This window comes from Canis aureus, chromosome 28, assembly GCF_053574225.1.
Source record: "Canis aureus isolate CA01 chromosome 28, VMU_Caureus_v.1.0, whole genome shotgun sequence".
Classification (NCBI taxonomy): domain Eukaryota; kingdom Metazoa; phylum Chordata; class Mammalia; order Carnivora; family Canidae; genus Canis; species Canis aureus.
The window spans coordinates 8,541,766-8,563,962 of NC_135638.1; the positions used below are offsets into that span (position 1 = coordinate 8,541,766).

Below are 22,197 nucleotides of genomic sequence, written 5' to 3' on the forward strand. Positions count from 1 at the left end.
AATTTTTGCTTCTTGTGATTTCTTTGAAGAGAATATTCTTTCAACTGCCTTTAATTGGTGTGGCCCTTAATACCATGCTAATGCTTGTCTTATTTGATATCATCTCAAGTTAAGGTTAGCTTTAATTATACTTGGGTTTAAAACACTGTGACCCATCAGCATTCTTAATTGTTGGCTGATTGTAATCATATAATCCCCTTAAATTTCTACTCAAAGATAGAATGAAGCAACAAATTTTGTTTTAATTGAGACTTAACAACAAAAGTATGTCCAAATATACTAAGATTTATTTAGTTAATACCTTTCCCTTGTATAGAGAAAATATATGCTAATCCACACATACTGAGCAGCAAAGAGTTGAATTATTTACTCCTGGAAGAAATGTGCCATAACTTTAGCTCAAGGCAAACACTGACTTCGAAATATTCATTCAACCTTTCATTCAACATATAAAGACCTACAAATTCTAGGTACTCTCTTGTGTACTGAAAAATGCGATGGACATGTTCCAGAGGAGTGTGAAATCTAGTAAGAAAACCAGCTCATAGCTTATTGGTAAATAACATGATGCAAGCTAAGATAGAACAGGGGTTAGCAAATTTTAGCCCATGGGTCAAATCTGGGTTGAGACTTATTTCTGTACATTCCTCCAGCTAAAAACATATTTTATAATTTTAAAGAGGCTGAAAAGGAGAAGATGAAGAAAAAGAAGAAGAGTTAGAAGAATAGGACAAAGAAGAAGAGGAGGAAGGAGAGTAGGAAGTGGGAAGGAACAGCAACAGACTATACATGATTTGCAAAACTTAAAATATTTACTATCTGGCCTTTTATAGAAGTTTGCTGAACCCTCAGAATGGAATGAATAGAGTCTCCCAGAGTAGAGTGACATCAGTAGAATCTAAGTTGGTATAAGAAAAATGATCTTAACAATAAGTAAATTCAATGAGGTGAAGGTTGAGGAATTACTCTAAGAAGTGGAAACAGCATTTGTAAAGATCTTGAGAGGAAGGAGTAATAAAGGTCATAAAAATCCAGAATGACTGAAACGTGAACAGGAAAAAAAGATTACTCAATATAAAACTTGGAGACACAGGCAAGACCCGGATGCAACTGGTCTTTTAAACTGTATTAAGGATTTTGTATCTTAATAACAATGAGAAGAATAAATATGCTAAGGAGTTGAACGATAAGATAAACTTTATTTTAGTACCAGTCAGTATAGTTGAGTGTATATGATATAGTATAAACTGTGGGAAAGGAAAGTGGGGACAAGAGGAGAGAAGATGTTAAAGTGGTGACAGGATTCTGGGGCTGGGTAAGAAGCATTCTAGTAAAAATGGTACATGTCAAAGACAAGGAGAAAATCTCAAAAGCAACAGGAGAAAAATGACTCATCACTTAGAGGTGAGCCACAGTAAGACAAAAAGCTCACTTCTCAACAACAACAACAAAAAACCCTTGAAACTAGAAGACAATGAATAATGTATTCAAAGTGTGCCAAAAACAGAATATCAACACTATCAACAAAGATATCTTTCAAAAAGGAGAAACAGCCCCAGTTTAAATAAATCTGACATTATCTGTTGCTATCACAAATACTAAAGGAACTTCTTCAGACTGGAAGTAAGCAATACCAATCAGAAATTCAAATCTGCTAGAAAAATTAAAAAGTACTGTTAAAGGTAAATATATAATTATAAAAGTCAGCATAAGTGCACATTGCTGCTTCTTCTTTTAAATGACTTGGAGAGTGATTGTGTGAAATAATAGGTACACAATCCTGATTCGAGGTCTGTAATATAGATGTGTATACATTCACCAATAACAACACAAGGTGGCAGGTTGGAATAAACTAATATTGGACTAAGGAAAGGATATCAGATGGTATATCAGATCCGCAGGAATAAATGAAGATAACTAGAAATGGTAAATAAGGTATTTAATATAACAAACACTATAAAAATATACTTGCACTACTTTCTTCTCACAGTTCTTTTAAGATATGTAAGATTAGATAATATAATAACAATTTATTGTTCAATCTGAACATATATAAATGTGATATGTATAATGATAATAGCACATAAAGAATGAAAATCAAGTTATATATTGTAATATTTCTATATCTAGCTGGAATTAAGTTAGTAAAAATCTGAAGTAGATTCTGATAAGTTGAGATATATTTTATTAGCCCTGGAACAAACATAAAGGAAATAACAAAAATAGTGAAAAATCAGTTTTTCTGATCTAGCTTTCAAGGAGCTTGGGAGTCAGTACTTCATTCTAACAAGTAAAGACTTAAAAAAAAAAAAAAACAACCTTGAAAAATCAAGAATTTTTAACTCGTAAGAGGAATGAGGTCAAAGGGCAAGCTGCTGCCCCCGCAAACTGGAGAGACTAACCAGCAAATACAAAGAATCACAACTTAGCAGAAAAGAAACCTCCTTAGAAACCAGTGCTGGGGGTAGGAAAATCTAAACTGTACTTGACAAACTGCTGAAGCTTCACTGTGGACAAATCTGAGCTTAAAATTCCAAGGGAAAAAAAATAAAATAAAAAAATAAAATTCCAAGGGGACCCAGGATTCAGAAGACCCCACACTTTCATGAGTTTTATCTCCTGGATCTTTACTAAGTTCCTACAATATATATTAGAGAAAAATTTCTCATGTTTCTGGCATGAAATAAGCAAGGCACTCTGTTTTTAACAAGGCTTGCCCTCAGGGGAAGCTAGTTAACCAGTCTAACCTAATGGGGTTTTATCAGATCCTAACTGAACTAGAGAAGGGAAGTAACTAACTTCAGCCCACACCGGCCATCCTGTCCAATCTAATGTGGGGGTGCAGATGGGTGGAGAAGACTAAGAAGTATAAGTGAAAGTCCCATTCCTGAGGCATAAGCCCACTGAAACACTGAGCCCTAATCATAAGACTATAAAACACTTCTTCCCCTAAACCTTATGACCATATTACTAAAACCTACTTAAAGAAGTTGTGTTAAAAAAAAAAAAGAAGTTGTATTTACAAAGTACCTCATGCCCAACTATCAAGAAAAATGTCAAGAGAATGAGAAGACCAGGCACAGCTGGGGAGAAAATATTTGCAAAAGATATATCTGAAAAAGCACCGTTATCCAAAATAAACAACTCCTAACAATAACCAAAAAATTTGATTAAAAGATGGGCCAAGACCTTAACAGACACCTCACCAAAAAAGATGTATAGATTGGAAATAGACATGTGAGCAGATGCTTCATTCAAATTCTATCAGGGAAACGCAAATTAGAACAACAGTGAAATATCGCTACACATCTACTTAAGTGGACAAAATCCAGAACACTGACGACACCAAATGCTTATGTAGATGTGGAATAACATGAACTCTCACTAATGATGGGAATGCAAAAAGGTACAGCCACTTAAGAAGACAGTTTGGCAGTTTCTTACAAAACTAAACTTACTATTAATATACTATCCAGGAACTGTGCTCCTTGATATTTACCCAAAGTTGAAAACTTATGTCCATACAAAAATCTGCCTAAGGATGTTTATAACAGCTTCATTTATAAATTTCCAAAATCCGGAAGCAACAAAGATTTCCTTCAGTAGATGGATGGATAAATATCCAGATAAGAGAATATTATCCAGCATTCAAAAGAAATGAACTATTAAACCACAAAAAGACATAGAAAAACCTTAAATATATATTATTGAGTGAAAGAGAACATTCTAAAAAGGGTACATACTGTATGTTTCTAATTCTATGAGACTCTGGAAATAGCAAAAACATTAAAAAAAAAACAGCAAAAAGATAAGTGGTCGCCAGTTGTTAGGGAAGGGTAGGGAATGGATGTATGGAGTGCAGAGGATTTTTAGGGCAGTGAAATTATATGATACTGTGATGGTGGATAAATATCATTACATATTCATCCAACTCAGAGAATGTCCGACACCAGAAGTGAGACGTAAAGGAAATTATGAGCTTTGTCTGATGATGTTCCAATGATAATGATGGTTTAATGTAGGTTTATTACTTGTAACAAATGTACTAGTCTCATGGAGCACATTAATAGTGGGAAAATGCTATGCAAGATTGGGGTAGGAGTACATGTGAAACCTCTGTTCCTTCTGCTCACTTTTGCTGTGACCCTAAAACTGCTCTTAACAAATCTATTAAGAAATCAACAAATGAATTAATATATTACACTGGAAAATATCCAGTCAATACAAAAGATGCCCATAAGAAAGGAATGGAGGGGGAAAAATCAAAATCAATAGCGTCTCTAAAGTACAAGCCTGGTTACGGATGCTCAAGAATGTACAATCCAACTAAAGAGTTTAAAACCCTACAGAGTTATTTGATATGCAAGAACCTGAAGCCAAAGAGTTACTGGAATCTAGAGCCCAGAACTTTACACTTCTGTTTGGTAGAGGTTCAAAGTACATATTTGTGTCTGAAACTCTCCACTTTTCATTTGGGAAGACGAGATTTTTTTTAACTGTTATTATATTGTCCTATTGTATCTTTCAGAGCTAAATTGGTTACTTTTTTTAAGTATCTCTAGTTATGGTTTGCTATGTCATATTCTGCTTGGAAAAGATAGAGCATAATGATATAAGCACCTTAACAATAAAATATTCATAAAGAGTTTACTGATGCCAAGTTAACTTTTTTTTCTTATACACAATAACCACAGAAACAGGCTGATTAGTGAGAAAAGCTGGTTGTCTTTTTCCAGCCAGTCTTACTTTGAAAAAATAAATAACATCTGGGAAGACTTTAATCGGTGTGATACAAACCGGACATGCCCAAATTACTAGCAGCATTGTACACATTCATTATAGTCAGGATCCCTGGGCATGTGAAGCAAAAGTAAGAAGACTTAGGAAGTTAACAAAGGAAATAGAGCCAGAGATAAGCTTTACTTATTTCATAGATTGCCAAGGATTAATTCTAAATTCTATCAAGCTTTTGAATAATTAACTAAATCTCACTGAAACTTCATCCAATATACATTCTTAAAAGAAGATCAAAACACACATAATTATGCCTTGGAAATCATACTCATGCTAATTTTAAACCAAGATAATAAAAGTATAATTTGAGCTAGAGCCTCTACATTTTCTGATAAAAATTCAAAATAAATCTTGAGCAAAGTCGAGAAGTATTACATCTAATGCTTCTCTTTGATATATCAAGTTTGTCACTGTCATATAAGAAAATCTGATTAGGTTGACAGAATTTATTCTTCACCTAGGTATGTTTATTTATAAGAACCACAGTATTTCAGGGCTGAAAGAGGCTTTGAAGATCATTTACTGTAATTGTCATTCCTCTCTAAGGAGGACAAATGATTTTTAAAACTTTATAAATGTAAGCACCACATATTTATATTTGCGAATCAGTGGGAAAATAATGCTACTTTTGACTTATTCAACATAATCACAGTCCATTGCAATAAATAGAGTCCACCATTATTTTTAAACGCATTTACTAAAAAGAACTTGAACCCAATATTAGTCTAAGAAACTGCATCAACTCAGTACTACCTTGGGATCCCTGGATGGCTCAGCGGTTTAGCACCTGCCTTCAGCCCAGGGTGTGATCCTGGAGACCCAGGATCAAGTCCCACATTGGGCTCCCTGAATGGAGCCTACTTCTCCCTCTGCCTGTGTCTCTGCCTCTCTCTCTCTCTCTGTATGTGTGTCTCTCATAAATAAATAAAATCTTTTAAAGAAAATCAGTACTACCTTAATTCTGATGCCAAATTTAAGAATTTTAGATTGATATTTTAGACTGAGACACATATTAGTCATCATTAGTAATCAAATACATTAAAAGCTCGTAATTATTCCCCTTTCTAAAATTCCACATTCTTTTAGCTCACATACATAATTGAAAATATTTTTGATTACAGTTTTTTTCAACCTTTTTATTTTATTTTGTAAGAGATTTTATTTATTTATTTGAGAGAGAGAGAGAGCAATGGAGAGAGAGAGCACAAGCAGCAGGAGGAGCAGAGAGAGGAGACAATGAGCACAGAGCCCCGTGTGGGGCTTCATCCAATGACCCTGAGATCACGACCTCAGCTGAAATCAAAAGTCTAACGCTTAACTGACTGAGCTGCCCAGGAGCCCCTCTTTCCTTCTTTACAATAACCTAAAATATATTAATATTCTTATAGATGGGCAAGACTGAGACATTATTTTTTTTTATATACAAAATAGCCCTGGAAATGAGGCATGGACCAAAATGTGCTGTTTCTGATACAAAAGGAGGAACCCATGATAAATCAAAACAGCCATATTTTTTTAAAAATTGTTTCTATACAATACATATGCTAAATTTAGAAGTGCTCAATTCCTAATTTTTCCCAAGTCAGGTACTACTTGCTTTCTTAAATGTACTGTTGGCCAAAAATGGCATTCATAACTCATTAGAAAAAAATGTTTCATGAACAAAAATACATCTAAAATTCAACTTTTCCAAGAAAGAAAAAATATATATAAATATGGGTTAAAAAATATGGGTTAAACACTAGTTTTTAAGAGTGATAATAAAATATAAAAATAAGAACTGGAAAAAATTGGAAATAACTTAGTAAAGGGCTATCATCTCACCAAACTTAGCAAGTTTATTAGAGAATCTCAGTTTTTGAAGCATAATCTTGCCTCTAGTGATATTTACTTTTCTTCTAATAAAGGAACCTTCTGTATTGGTTCTATGCTATACCTCACTTTTCTATTACACAGTGACTCCCTTAAAGGATATATTACTCAGATTTTTCTTAACTCCACCATATTTTTATTAACAGTCACATTATGGAATTTGCAACTCAGACTCATTCTTTTTAGAAGGTTAAATTTAATTCAGAAATGTTCTCCTCCTGCCAACATTTCCCTCATATTTATGGTTCTGTAGGTATGAAATGGAAGTATTTCTCTCAAACACTATCTCTTCTATTATAATCCATTGTTCCACTACAGAGAAAAACCAAGCAAGGCTGCAAACCTCTCTCTGTTGTTTGTGGCTATCTCTTGTAGGGCAAAAGATCTCCTTATTGAAGGAAATCTACCCACAGTTCCTCTTATGTTGGTGTCTTAGTCAGTTTGGGCTGATACAACAAATATCATAGGCTGGATGGCCTAAACAACAAACATTTATTTCTCACAGTTTTGGATGCTGAAAAAGTCCAAGATCAAGATGCCAGCAGATTCAGTGTCTGGTAAGATCCCTCTTTCTTGTTTGCAGACAACTGCCTTCTTGTATCCTCATATGACCGAGAAAGAGATAATCTCTCTTATGTTTCTTTTTATAAAGGCATTAAACCCATACATAAGGGCTCCACGTTAATGACTTAATCATCTCTCAAAGGTCCCTCCTCCAAATAACATCATATTGGAGATTAGGGCTTCAATATGAGTTTTGTGGGACACAAACATTCAATCCATAGAAGGTGACATCTCTTACTTAATGGGCTCTCATTGACAGAAACAGTTGTACAAAATGACTTAATGCCACTTACACCTTTTGTGTACATGTAAGCAGGAAATCCATACAACCCTGCCATGCCAAATATTGGAAATGTTGGCAGCTTCACTGCTGCTACCCCTTATCTCAGCCTCACCTTTTCTCTATCTTTCCACTAATAATGTGCAGTGCAGGTACAGAGAAGCAAACTTGCTGCTTAAGTAGGTTTCCAATCAGAAGAAAAGGAAAAATGAATATAACTTCTCACTGCATTTCCCCTTATGGTCCTTGTGTTAACTGTCAGGGTGGTGCAAGAAGGGCAGGGCCATGGAGAAGTATAAAGGGATATGGAAATAAGGTCAGTTCTGAGATCAGTTTTCAAGCCAATACAGAATGATTTTTTAATAAAAACAGGCAATAAGCTAAATGTCCAATTAAAAGTCTACATTAAGAAATTAGGGAAACACTCATATGAATAAATATTATATAAAACATTAAAATTATAAAAAAGTATAAATTCCAATAATACGTTATGTAAAGAAAATGATCCAAAATTGCATTAAACTCACTGTGACCTGGTGGAAATTTTTTCCATTTAATGAGTGCAACTAATTCATATATGGATAAAGTAGGCCATTCTTCATAATATGGACATTTACGAATTAATTTCACCTTTTGCTTATTTTCAAGTTTTATTTTTTCCTGAAAAAGTCATTTAAAAAGAAGGAAAAATGAATAGCAGATAGATAAATGGCAATAACAGAAAATAAAGGTCATATGAATGTAAATTGCATAAAATACATTTGAATTTTGTAGGACCATCATTCTATAATCATATAACCATACTGAAATTTAGTCTTCAGATCTGCTACTAAAATTATATTTTCCCACCTTTCATAATATTTTTAGACTTCCATAAATGTTTTAGCATTTTTAAGAAATCCTGTCATAGTCAAGACTAAACTCAAAAGTTATACCTGATAATATTGAATAACTGATACTTATATTATTAGAGACCTAAATCAAGAAGATGGATGTCTCCTCATCTCCCTCCAACCTGAGCACACAACTAGCTGATGCCAATGGTTTGTTGCACCTGCTCCAGACTTAGATCCTATCAAGAAAAGCTGGCAGAGAAGGACAATGGGGGCCTTTCAATGCAGTCATTTATATAAACTTTCTCTGTCATCAGGAAAGGAGAAATCAAAAAGAGGGAACATTTTGGAGTTGACTAAAGTAGAATAAATCAGTAAACATAAAGTAAATAAGTTATCTTAATGTAGCTGAATTAAGGGGTCAGAATTAAGTTGTGATCACCTATTCATGTGACCCTGGGTCTATTAAAGCAATGAAATAGCATACCAATCACTTCCAAGTATTTTTTCTCCTCAGATGGACTGTACAGATTTAGAGATCTGTCTGTAAGATTATCTGGTATCCCTAACACATGACAAGCTGTTGACATCCAAAACATATGTTTGTTGAATGAATACATGAATAAATGAATGTATAAATGAATGGATTTTAAATTCAGGAAAAACCAAAAGTGCTAAAGATATACACAAAATATATCCAGGGAGATCTTTCTTTCCACTTCAACTACCCATCATCATCAAAAGCTTAGATAATGTTCATCAAATAAGCCACATTTTTATGGCTCCAAGTCAAGTTATATTAAAAAATAAAAAAGATATGAACATCTTCTGTCTAGAGATAAAACTTGAATTTACACACATATTGTGTTAATATATAGATTAGGTATGCTCATACCGATTTTAACCTCGCATAATTCTTTGCAGAGATTTTAAGAATTTCACAGTCTTCTTCTGTGATCACCGAGTACTCCTTTGTTTCTGATTCAGTCTGAGCTGCAACTTCCAGAGTCCCAAAGGTACTCCACTGTCCAAGCTGTAAAAAATACAGATGTAATTTAAACTTCATTATCACTCATCAACATAAAAATACCAGTAGTGGTGGTAATAGAAGCAGTCTCGAAGAGTCTGCAAAAAGGATGATGGCAGGTCAAACGCCAACTCTGTGAAAGAAGGGGATCTAAACAGTCTTGCAAGGCTGTCATACTTCTGCCCGATGCTACCTTCCCAAAGAAGGAAAAGCTTCCACTTTTTCACTAGCATGAAAGAAATAACTTATAAGATAGATCTTCTGTTTTATCCACTGATTCATTTTAAGTACCTGGAATAATGCTTGAAACATAGCACCCATTCAATAAATATTTGTTGAAAGAGTGAAGAAAAAAGTACACTGGTCTTCTGTTTATTTTATTATTCTCACACGTTGGTAGTAATAATGAAAATTAATATAGTGTTATGCAGTATATAAATATATACACATACACACATGTAGAGTCTCCTAATACAATATGTAAAAAATAAATATTTAGCATGCTAAAAATGTTACACTAGAACGATATTGTAATTATTAGGATATAATGAGAATATACGTAGTTACATAGAGGATCTATATTCATGTTTGCCTGGGGGAAAATATATACCATGGATAATACATATCTATGAAATTGAGAAGCTTCTCTGGGAAAATATCAGGTCTATATGGCTAAGATAATATAAGAGGACCTCCACTCTTCCATTTTAAATCCATAGAAAGGCTGAATTGTTTTCTTTCTATCCAAGCTCGAGCTTGGATAGCTGAGCTTCAATCTGCAAGTCCAGAAATAAAGAGGAATTTTAAACAATTACTGATGAAGCCAAAGTGGTTCACAGTGATATGAGACTAGGATACAGGCCTAAAGGGTTAAGTTCCAGGATTTGTCATACATGTGGAAATAGATGAGACCCAGGACCATACAAGGTAAGGAATTGAAATTGAGCTCTCTTGCCTAAAGCCTAGGACCTTGGAGAATCACCTCTATGTGAAATGGAGGTAACAAAAACTCCACCCACTAATCTAGCTAGGGAACTGGGTAGAGTTGTCACAAAATCAGGTTCCTAGGTCTATAACTTGCGTAGGTGAATAGTATACATTTACACATAGTGCAGGACTCCTAGCTTAAAAATTACTGTACAGTCTGCTACACAACTAGTAAAACACCTAGAATCCAGGAACATGCAAATTTAAAACCTTAGGTATGAATTGACGATAAAAGGAATTCACATAGGAAGCAATCCATGTTAATAACAAAATCACAATAAAAAATTACAAGCCTCACAAGTGACAAAACCCCTATGGGAGGAACTCAACAAAGAACCTGAAAAAATATTGAACAACCTAAAAAAAGCTATATGCAATCAATATATTAGATTATAAAATTGGAGTATAACATGATGGAAGCAAAAGGAGGCATTTTGCAAAAGAATAAAATTAAACTTTTATAAGTAAAAAACAATTATTACAAAAACTCAGCGGATACTTTAGTTAAAACTTAAGAAATAATTCATGAAATGAATTATTATATCCATGAGTAAAACATTCAGAATAAAACATATAAAATATAGAGGGATTTTGATATAAGACTTTAAGAAATGTGAAAGAAAGATGGTGGCCATTCAGCATATATCTATTAGGATTTCCAGAAGAAACCAAAAATAATGGGAGAGGAGTAATTATCACATCAGTGATACTGGTCCCAAATTTTCCAGAATAGGGACGATGTGACTCTTAGAAATGAAGGAACAATACCAAACCCAAAGACAAATACAAAACAGTTGATAAAAATGGGTAAATGTAAATAAAATTTATTGGCATGCAATATTTTTAAAATAAATAATATAGGGTACCTGTAAAATAACATAGATTTAAACACTTTTACAACAGCAAATACAAAGAGAAGAGCAGGAAGATAAAAGTTATTGAGAATCTTTATACTTTCAAACTAGGAAATAAAAAGGATTATATAAGTGTTCATAGTTAAAACTGCAAATTTAATAGTATAGAAATTGGAACTTCACAAATGGAAAAGACAATAAACATGACACAAAAAAGTGACGAAATTTACTATATCCCTAAAATATATAACACCTATAATTTGACCTAAATAGGACAACAAAAACAAATAATTATAGAAAATGACAAATTATCAAAAAAAAAATAACTTCCAGAAAAAAACAACTAAACAAATCACACACAAAAGAAACATTCTCAACCTTACTAATAGAGAAATGTTTATTCATCTATCAGATTGGAAATATTAAAGTACTCTAACTTATGAGACTGGAGTAATATTTTCATACGTAACTCGGGAAACTCTAAAAACTTTTTAAAATGAGAAATAATCTGGCAATATTTACTAAAATAAACAAAGAATGTATGAAATGAAATACTTTATCCTGACACTCGTCTCATAGGATCTACCTTACAGAAAAATGCATTCCTAAGGATATATATATATATTTAAAAATTTTATTTATTCATTTGAGAGAGAGATTGAGAGAGGAAGAAAGAGAGCACCAGTGGAGGGGAGAGGCAGAGGGAGAGGGAGAAGCAGACTCCCCGCTGAGCAAGAACCCAATGCAGGGCTCAATCCCAGGTCCTGGGATCATGACCTGAGCTGAAGGCTCAACTAACTGAGCCACCTAGGTGACCCCTTAAAGATATATTTACAATAAGTTTAATGTATCACTTTTTAATAACCCCCAACTGGAGTCTTTTTTAATGGCCACTAATTAACGTGTGTTTGTGTGTGTATTCAATTAAGTCTAAGTTTTTACATACTGTTTAAAATTAGTAAAATCTATGTATCTTAACCTTTAACAATTCTTATAATAAAAAAAATAGCAGGTAAAAATATATGTTGAAAATTTTTATAAACTGAACAGTTACAAAGAAAGTAATCTGTATTAGTTTATATAATTGTTCATATGTTTATGTGGACTCAGAGAAAGTTGTGCAAGTATAAATACCAGGCCATTCAGGGGAGAAGTGGGGCTAAAATGACAAAAGATTTAATTATCTTTCCCTTAAAACATATTTTCTTTCAGTTACAACACTGAGTATGTATTAAATTTTAAGTTTCGGACATTTTAAGAGAGATTTAAAATGCAGATTCAGAATAACATGTTATGTTATTTTCCACACCTATGTTATCTCTCTTGATATTTTTATAGTGATATATGAAATATATTAAATGATATATATTAGACATATATAGTTATCTCTGAATGATGAAAGTGCAGATAACTATCATTGTTTACTATATAACTGTATTTTCTGAAATTTTCAATAAACGTAGCAATTTTGAAATCTGGCAATATTACAAAGCTATTTAAATTATGCACAAGTCCATCCTTCTCAATTTGGAGGAAAACATTCATTAAGGTTAGATAGATCATCGTATTTTGCTGGAAATGGTTGTTGGAAGTAACAAAAGGAGCCATTTCTCTCACTTCTAAATTCTCATGCTATTTTACTGAAAAATAGATAATTATCTTTATTGGGAAATGATGTATTCCCATGATTGAAAATTATTACACTTTTCTAATAATATATGAGCCAAACAATTGCTTCTGAAAAACAAGAGTTGGTAAATCATTAAGATTTATTTTGAGTAAAAACACTGTTGATGTTTGTTTCAAGCAGCATTTTACTGTTTCTAAAAAACAATAGACTTTTACAAGTATAATTTTTGTTCCTCTTGTATTATTTTTCTAATGCTTCTAGCTTTCAGGCATTTACACATTAAACAAGATCAATAACTAAAGTTGGAATTGCTATTTTTAAACCAAGGAAAGGTCCTGTTCCTAACCCTGTGGAACAATTTTTCTCCCTAAGAGACTGAAGAGGCAGGGACTGGAGGCCTGGGTGGCTCAGTGGTTGAGCATCGGCCTTTGGCTCAGGGCTTGATTCCAGGATCCGGGATGGAGTCTTGCATTGGGCTCCCTGTAAGGCACCTGCTTCTCCCTTTGCCTATGCGTCTGCCTCTCTCTGTGTATCTCTCATGAATAAATAAAATCTTTAAAAAAAAAAAAAGAGTCTGAAGAGGCAGGCAGAAAATACAAAGCCTCTTTAGATCAAGGGTTCAGAGTCTTGGTACAAGGATGGGCTTTTTAGAAGATTCTTGAACTCCTCCTGTCTCATTCCACAGTTTGTGATTCTTTCTCAGTTTGTAAATTTCTGTTGTTTTTATTTCTTTGAATGACTTTCTACAGCTTTCATTAGATTCTCAAAGGTGTCTATGTCTCAGAAAAAAAAAATTGCATTTCCCCTATGATTAAAATGGCTCATTTAGAAAGTACATTCTCATAACCAAATAATGTTGTACAATAAGAAAGTAATGTGAAAATGCCGCATTTTATAATCTCTGACATGCTTATGGTGGACTTGGGCCATATTCGGGGTAAATGTGATACCTAAAAGGTAGAAGCAGGAACCAACCTGAATGTAAGGACAGCCTGATTGGGACTACTCAACCCACTGGTTAAGAGACCGACATGCCTGCCTAAATTCCCTGGGTACATTCATTCCAAACCTGTATGCTGAGCCAAAGAGGAAAACATTTCCAGTCTACAGGAAAAGAATTGATATTTGAAGGTTGTATGAATAACTATGCAGTCTCTATGTAAAACCTACAACTCAAGACAATTGTAGATTTGGTCAATAAAGTCTTCTTTAAAAGTTGTCTAAATAAAGCTTCCGATTATGTTTCTCATACACTTTGGCAAGAAGAGTCTAAATATCATAATAGATCAGAAAAGTAGAAGAAATTCTTTTTATTTTCTCCAAAACAGAGAGTTTCTTCAAACATTCTCAGGGCATTTCTACCTTCTCAATCATTTACATGAAGCTCTTTTCTGAAATACCTAACACACTGACTGTTGATTTGAATTCTACCCAGTTTCAGACCCAGTTTAATTCCTGTCTCTTTTCTAAAGCTACCTACATCACCCCAGTCTGATTTCTAATAAATTATGTGCTCTATTATATTGTTCTATAATATGCTTTCATAAGTAAGGGCATTCTAAAAATATTAAATATATTATATTACTATCTTAAAACTTTGAGGATAAAGAAATGTGTTCCTTGCCTCTAACACAGGAAGATTTTCAGCAGCAAAGGAACCTGGGTTGAATAATCATCATTTGGTACCACGTTAAGACCTGTGCAATTATAATTAAATATCCTTAAGTTTTAAAGGTTTAGTAGTAAAACATTAACTTCTCTATTAGGTAAATGTTAAAGTTGGCATATAGGGTTTATCTGATGCTTACTTAATTCCACTGTGATTATAGGACATAATCATTTGAAATTTGTTGAGACTCAATTTATACCCTAGCACTAAATCAATTTTAAAAATGTTCCATGTGCAGGGACACCTGAGTGGCTCAGTGGTTGAGCATCTGCCTTTGGCTCACTTTGTGATCCCAGGGTCCTGGGAATGAGTCCCACATCAGGCTCCCCGCAGGGAGCTTGCTTCTCCCTCTACCTATGTCTGCCATTCTCTCTCATGAATAAATAAATATTTTTTTAAAAAGTACCATGTACACTTAAGAGGAACATACATTCTGCAATTGTTTGCAACATTGAATACAGGTCTATTAAATCAAGTTTGTTAATTGTGTTGTTTAGAATTTCTGTATCTCCACTGATATGTGTGTGTGTGTGTGTGTGTGTGTGTGTGTGTGTGTGTGTGTATTTGGTCTGGTTCCCTATCCCTTAGTGATATCTATTAAAATCATCTTCTATAGTTGTGGATTTGTTTACTTTTCTCTTTCTTTCTTTCTTTCTTTCTTTCTTTCTTTCTTTCTTTCTTTCTTTTTCTTTCTTTCTTCTTTCTTTCTTTCTTTTTCTTCTTTATCAATATTTATGTATTTTGAGGTAATAATTTTCAGTGCATACAAATTTCACTTTAATTATGAAATATCCCTTTTTACCTTTAATAATGTTCTTGGAATAAAGTCTACTTTGCCTACTATTAGTAGAGCTACACCAGCCTTCTTTGGGTTAGTGTAATCTGGTTTATCATCTTGCATTATTTTAATTTGCAACTTCCTGTGTATTTGTAATAAGGTGTGTCAGCATTTAGTTTTAGGTTTAAATTGATAGACTAACACGTTTATCAGAACTTCTTATCCTTGCTGGATACAGAACTCTTAATTGCTACCCGTTAAATGCTATGAGACTGATGACAATTCTTGTTAGATTTGTAGTTGCATATTTTTACTTGCTTACTGTGATGGTTAATTTTGTGTGTCAACTTGACTGGGTCATGGAATACCCAGGTAAATTGTTCAAATATTATTCTGGGTGTTTCTGGATGAGCTGAACATTTAAATTAGTTCACAGAATAAAGAAGATTGGTTTCTGTACTGTGGCAGGGTTCATTCAATCAGCTGAAGACCTGATTAAAACAAAAGACAGATCCACAACCCAATAAGGAAGAATTTAGGAAATTCTTTATCCAGTGGCCGTTAAGTTGATTTTCCTAGACATCAGTGATTATTGGTTTTACAGCATCTTCCAGACTTTGGACCCAAACTAGGTATTAGTCTGGCAGATTTTGGATTTGCTAGTCTCCATAACTGCCTAAGCCGATTCCTTATCGATCTCTATCATCTATCTATCTATCTATCTATCTATCTATCTATCATCTATCTATCATCTATCATCTATCTATATCTATCTATCTATCTATCATCTATCTTTCTACCCATCTAGCTATCCATCTATCCATCCTGCTGGTTCTGACATACAGATTTTTACAGGTTTTTAGCCTCTTGTTCCATAAAGCTTAGGATTAAGCAAATACCTGAAAGAAAAGAAAGGCATATCAGGCTACCTTTCCTCTGATTATCTTTTATCCCAGTATCTCAGCTCCTCAAATTCTGATTGTCTACTTAGACTGAACTCTGGTTCAGTTTTGCCACTCTGGTACTCTAAGATTCCTGAAAGTTCTGATCTACTTCTTTCTGTTTAGTTATTCATCCCCATGAGGCTTACAAATTGGCAGATGCCTCAAAGAGAAGCAACAGGAAATGCCTGGCTCAAAACAATATTTCCTTTCTTTCTTGGCCCTTCAAATCCTGGTTCCCTTGGTTGCTCTTAAATACTTTCAGACAGTTGCTTGATTGGTTGCTTTTATCCAGCTTTTATCATGTTCTCAGCAGGGAGATTGGTTTAATGCAAGCCACTCATCATAGTCAAAAACATGAGCCTTGGCAAATTAAAGTGTTTCTTTAAAACAAGATCTACCTCTGTTTCTTTTGTTCGGACTTTGTTTGCTTGCCCTTATCATCCCTATATGAAGTGGGAGACAAAAATCACTCAGAATAATCAATCAGACAATGATATCTAAATCTTTCTCATAGAAAATAAAGGAAGGGTGGAGATGCTGGCAAGATAGTCCAGGAATTTTTACTTAAATTAGGATCAAATTAGAAAAATTATCTGAAGAGTCTTATCCTGGTTTTGACTTTCTCTTCCCAAAAATCAATGGAGAAAAATTAGATGGTAGCTTCTCAATACAAGGAAGGAATTAGTAACCCCAAGGGGGGGAAATTATATATTATATATATGTGTGTGTGTGTGTGTGTGTGTATGTGTGTATATATATACACACACATATATATATTCCATCTCATTTTCTCTTTCCTTCTCTACATATATCATATACATGATAAGCAAATAAATGGATACTAATGTATTAATAACAAAATTTCTAATGCCTGAACTATTCAAATACTAATAATAATGTAAGTACTGAGCACTCATTTCTCCTCTGCAGGGTATATATGTCTTATGTACTTGTGTGTCCTGTTTAGTTTTCTCTGTCAATTAAATTGTTTAAGTCTTTTAAAACCCATAAATTTTCTAGTACGCATAAGAGACATATCTACGAGTGCAGGAAAGGTGTAGATGGACAAAGAAAATAGTACCTGAAGAACTCACAGGAAACATGTTCTTGTATAAGTGTCACAGTACCTACGATGTAAAACCTTCTGAACAGCCCAGGCTGCATTCTATTCACACATGAGTACCATTCAGCTGATAGCCAGGAACTGAATCTCAGATATATCCCAAAGATTTCCTTCTACATTATTATTATATTTTTTTATGTTTTAGAAAGATCAACTTCAGTACAGACTGGAACAACAGTTTCCTTCTCCTGTCGTTAGATTTGGACTGCTGACTTTTTTTTTGCCAAAGAGAGATAGTCTTTTATTCTATATCCTCAGAAGGTCCTAAATAACTACACTAAATTCTGAAGAGGTCAACCAGTGTGACTCAACACTCATTCATCTAATTTGAAAATAGTGAATGTATAATTCAACCAGAAGTATAGTTAAAAAATTAAACCAATTAATTAAAAAATAACACTTGGACAAATAAAATATATTTCATAATTTTCTAAACATTGTTAATGCTCAATAAATATTGCTGACTAGTTATAGATGAGAAAAGTCATTTTTCATAACATTATTTGAGATATTTTTACTTTCTTATTACAAGGAAGAAATCAATCTATCTGATGTGTAGGAGTACACCATTCAACCACTAGAAATAATCATTCTAGCGTGTCAGTGAAATTGCTCTTTCACTATGATGTTATATTGCAGAAAATTTAACAACGAGTGGCATATTCACAATCACTTAAGAGTAAACACTAAGAACTAAAAATACTTCTATATTTTAATAGAAAATACAATGTCAATTAAAGAAAATCTACTATCTACTGTAAATAATCATAAACTTCAAAAACTTAGCATGTAAATCTTAGTAAAAAATTAATGGAGCATATGTTAAAATGCATACTTTATAGGTATTCATACATAAGTGCTCACCACAATTCATTAGCTATTGTAGTTATAAAATCTAAAGTTCTTTAATGGATTGACATCAGTCATGTGTTATATGGTTTTTCATTTTTAAATTAATTGCTCTGTTGTGATTAGAATTTTAAATGAAAAATGGTATATTTTGGTAGCTTTATATAGTTGACTTTTTAATAAGCCAGACACACTGCTTTCTCACTTTATATTCAAAATAGAACATTTTATTCACATAACGCTGAATTCAATGGCTCATATATCCATTTATTCTGAGTTTAATATGTTCTTATAAAGAAGATTCAGTTGAATAAGCTTAGATATAAACTGAAATAACTATGTCAGCCTAATCTCAATGTGAAAATGATTTAATATTTACATTTTTGCTTATACTTAAAGTAAGTATTTTGAACTGCCCCTTGGGATTTTCCATATTCACCATTAAAGAATTATAATTTTCTTAACTATACTCTCTACTTTTATAATTGTTGAGCTTACTTTTTAAACTTTTCAATGAATAACAGACACATAAAAGTACCAATAAAATGAGCCCCTATAGGCCCACTCTCTGACTCAAGAAATCAAATTTTCCTATTTAGGTAGACGTAGCCATTATCCTAATTATCAGGATATTAAATTTTAACTATATCTTAGTAAAACTGTATGAAACTACAAGATAGTGTGGTTTTACTTATTTCTTCACATTATTTTAAATAATAGTAAACATTATTCTGTGTTTTTGCCGAACATTGTTTTTCAAATACAACTATGTTAATGTAGTTCATTCACTTTTCCTCGCTGCATGACAATACTCATTTATTAGAATTTATTATTTTGCTGATGAGCATTTTTGCTGTCAGTATTTGACTATAAAATGGTATAAGCATTATTATACGTGTCATGTCTTCTTTATACCATATATAGCTATTTTTCTAAGATACAGGCCTAAGGATGCAGTTTCTAAGCTATAGGATGTGTTACCACTTTAACATCTAAAACCAAAACTGTTTTCTAAAATACAGGTTTTGCCTTATACTCCTTCATGCATCATGAATGCATGCAATGTCTATTTCTGCAAGTCTCCAACATTATGTATTTTCTGATTTCTAATATTTTCCAATTTGATAGTAAGTAATATTATTGATTACACTTGTTATTTATTTTCATTTATTTCAAAGTGTAAAAAGTATTCACTATAGGGATCCCTGGGTGGCGCAGCGGTTTGGCGCCTGCCTTTGGCCCAGGGCGTGATCCCGGAGAACCGGGATCGAATCCCACATCGGGCTCCCTGTGCATGGAGCCTGCTTCTCCCTCTGCCTGTGTCTCTGCCTCCCTCTCTCTCTGTAACTATCATAAAAAAAAAAAAAAAAAAAAAAAAGTATTCACTATATATTTACTGGATTGCTAAAGTGGTAGAACTGTTTCATTTGTCAATTCCTTAATTCATAGTTTCTCTTCAGTAAAAGATTGATTTATATGTTTTGAATTTTTCATCATAATTTCCCTTTATTTGTAGATCATTATATATTCCAAATTTTAATCCTTTGCCATTTACATGTGTTGAAAAAAATCTTCATCCAAAGTGTGCCTTCTCTTTACTGAGTATCATGGGATGAACAAAACCTAATTGTTATATATTTTTTTTTGTTTTAAGGTTTTATTTGAATTCTCCTTAGGTTACATATAGTGTAATATTAGCTCCTGGAGTCAATTTTAGTGATTCATCACTTACCTATAACACCCAGTAGTCATCATAAGTGCCTTCCTTTAATACTCATCACCCATTAGCCCATCCCACCACCCACCTCCCCTCCAGCAACCCTGATTGTTCTCTATAGTTAAGAGTCTCTAATGGTTTGCCTCCTTCTCTTTTTTTTTTTCTCCTGTGTTCATCTGTTTTGTTTCTTAAATTCTACATATGAATTAAATATATGCTATTTGTCTTTCTCTGGCTGATTTTTTTTATTGGAGTTCAATTTGCCAACATATAGCATATCACCCAGTGCTCATCCCGTCAAGTGCCCCCCTCAGTGCCCGTCACCCAGTCACCCCAACCCCCTGCTCACCTCCCTTTCCACTACCCCTTGTCCATTTCCCAGAGTTAGGTGTCTCTCATGTTCTGTCATCCTCACCGATATTTTCACTCATTTTCTCTCCTTTCCCCTTTATTCCCTTTCACTATATTTTATATTCCCCGAATGAATGAGACTATATAATGTTTGTCCTTCTCCGACTGGCTTATTTCACTCAGCATAATACCCTCCAGTTCCATCCATGTCGAAGTAAATGGTGGATATTTGTCGTTTCTAATGGCTGAGGAATATTCCATTGTATACATAGACCACACCTTCTTTATCCATTCATCTTTCGATGGACACCAAGGCTCCTTCCACAGTTGGGCTATTGTGGACATTGCTGCTAGAAACATCGGGGTGCAGGTGTCCCGGCGTTTCATTGCATTTGTATCTTTGGGGTAAATCCCCAACAGTGCAATTGCTGGGTCGTAGGGCAGGTCTATTTTTAACTCTTTGAGGAACCTCCACAGTTTTCCAGAGAGGCTGTACCAGTTCACATTCCCACCAACAGTGCAAGAGAGTTCCCCTTTCTCTACATCCTCTCCAACATTTGTTGTTTCCTGTCTTGTTAATTTTCCCCATTCTCACTGGTGTGAGGTGGTATCTTATTGTGGTTTTGATTTGTATTTCCCTGATGGCAAGTGATGCAGAGCATTTTCTTATGTGCTTGTTGGCCATGTCTATGTCTTCCTCTGTGAGATTTCTGTTCATGTGTTTTGCCCATTTCATGATTGGATTGTTTGTTTCTTTATGTTGGGTTAATAAGTTCTTTATAGATCTTGGATACTAGCCCTTTATCTGATAGGTCATTTCCAAATATCTTCTCCCATTCTGTAGGTTGTCTTTGAGTTTTGTTGACTGTTTCTTGTGCTGTATAGAAGCTTTTTATCTTGATTAAGTCCCAATAATTCATTTTTGTTTTTGTTTCCCTTGCCTTCATAGATGTATCTTGCAAGAAGCTACTGTGGCCAAAATCAAAAAGGGTGTTGCTTGTGTTCTCTAGGATTTTGATGGATCTCTGGCTGATTTAAATTGCCTAGCATAATATACTCAAGCTCCATCCACATCACTAAGATTTCATTCCTTTTGATGGCTGAGTAATATTCCATTTTACACGTGTGTGTGTGTGTGTGTGTGTGTGTGTGTGTGTGTGTGTATGCACCACATCTTCTGTATCCATTCATCAGCGATGGACATTTGGGTTCTTTCCATAATTCGGGTATTGTTAATAATACTGCTATAAATATTGGGAGCATGTGCCCCTTTAAATCAGTATTTTTATATCCTTTGGGTAAATACCTACTATCACAATTGCTGGATTCTAAGATAGTTCTATTTTTTAACTTTTTGAGGAACCTCCACACTATTCTCCAGAGTGGCTGCACCAGTTTTCATTCCCTTCAACAGTGTAAGAGGGTTCCCTTTTCTCTGCGTCTTCACTAACATCTGTTGTTTCCTATGTTGTTAATTTTAGCCATTCTGACAGGTGTGTTTTGATTTGTATTTGTAGGGTTTTTTTTAGGATTCTATTTATTTATCCATGGAGGCACGGAGAGAGAGGCAGAGACATAGGCAGAGGGAGAAGCAGGCGAGCCTGATGCCGGGACTTGATCCTGGAACCCTGAGATCACACCCTGAGCCAAAGGCGGATGCTCAACCACTGAGCCACCCAGGAGGACCTGTATCCGTAGTTTTGATTTGTATTTCCCTGATGCTGAGTGATGTTTAGTATCTTTTCTTGTGTCTGTTAGCCATCTGGCTGTCTTCTTTGGAAAATTGTCTATTCATGTCTTCAGCCCATTTCTTAACTGATGATTAGTTTTTTGAATGTTGATTTTAATAAGTTCTTTATAGATTTTGGATACTAACCCATTATCAGATATGTCATTTGCAGATATCTTCTTGCATTCTGTAGGTT

The 22,197-nt window shown here is 33.9% G+C and overlaps 1 protein-coding gene across 13 annotated transcripts in view; it reads right to left on the bottom strand.

Moving 5' to 3' along the window:
• The window catches only part of CNBD1 (cyclic nucleotide binding domain containing 1), a 543,788-nt gene that overhangs the window by 197,320 nt on the left and 324,271 nt on the right, over positions 1-22,197 (bottom strand). For all 13 annotated transcript variants that reach the window (XM_077876353.1, XM_077876352.1, XM_077876350.1 and 10 more), the window contains 2 exons: positions 9,239-9,376; positions 8,038-8,170 (listed from right to left, as the gene is read on the bottom strand). In XM_077876353.1, the coding sequence (XP_077732479.1) occupies positions 8,038-8,170; positions 9,239-9,376 (271 nt within the window). The remainder of the gene's footprint in view (positions 1-8,037; positions 8,171-9,238; positions 9,377-22,197) is intronic.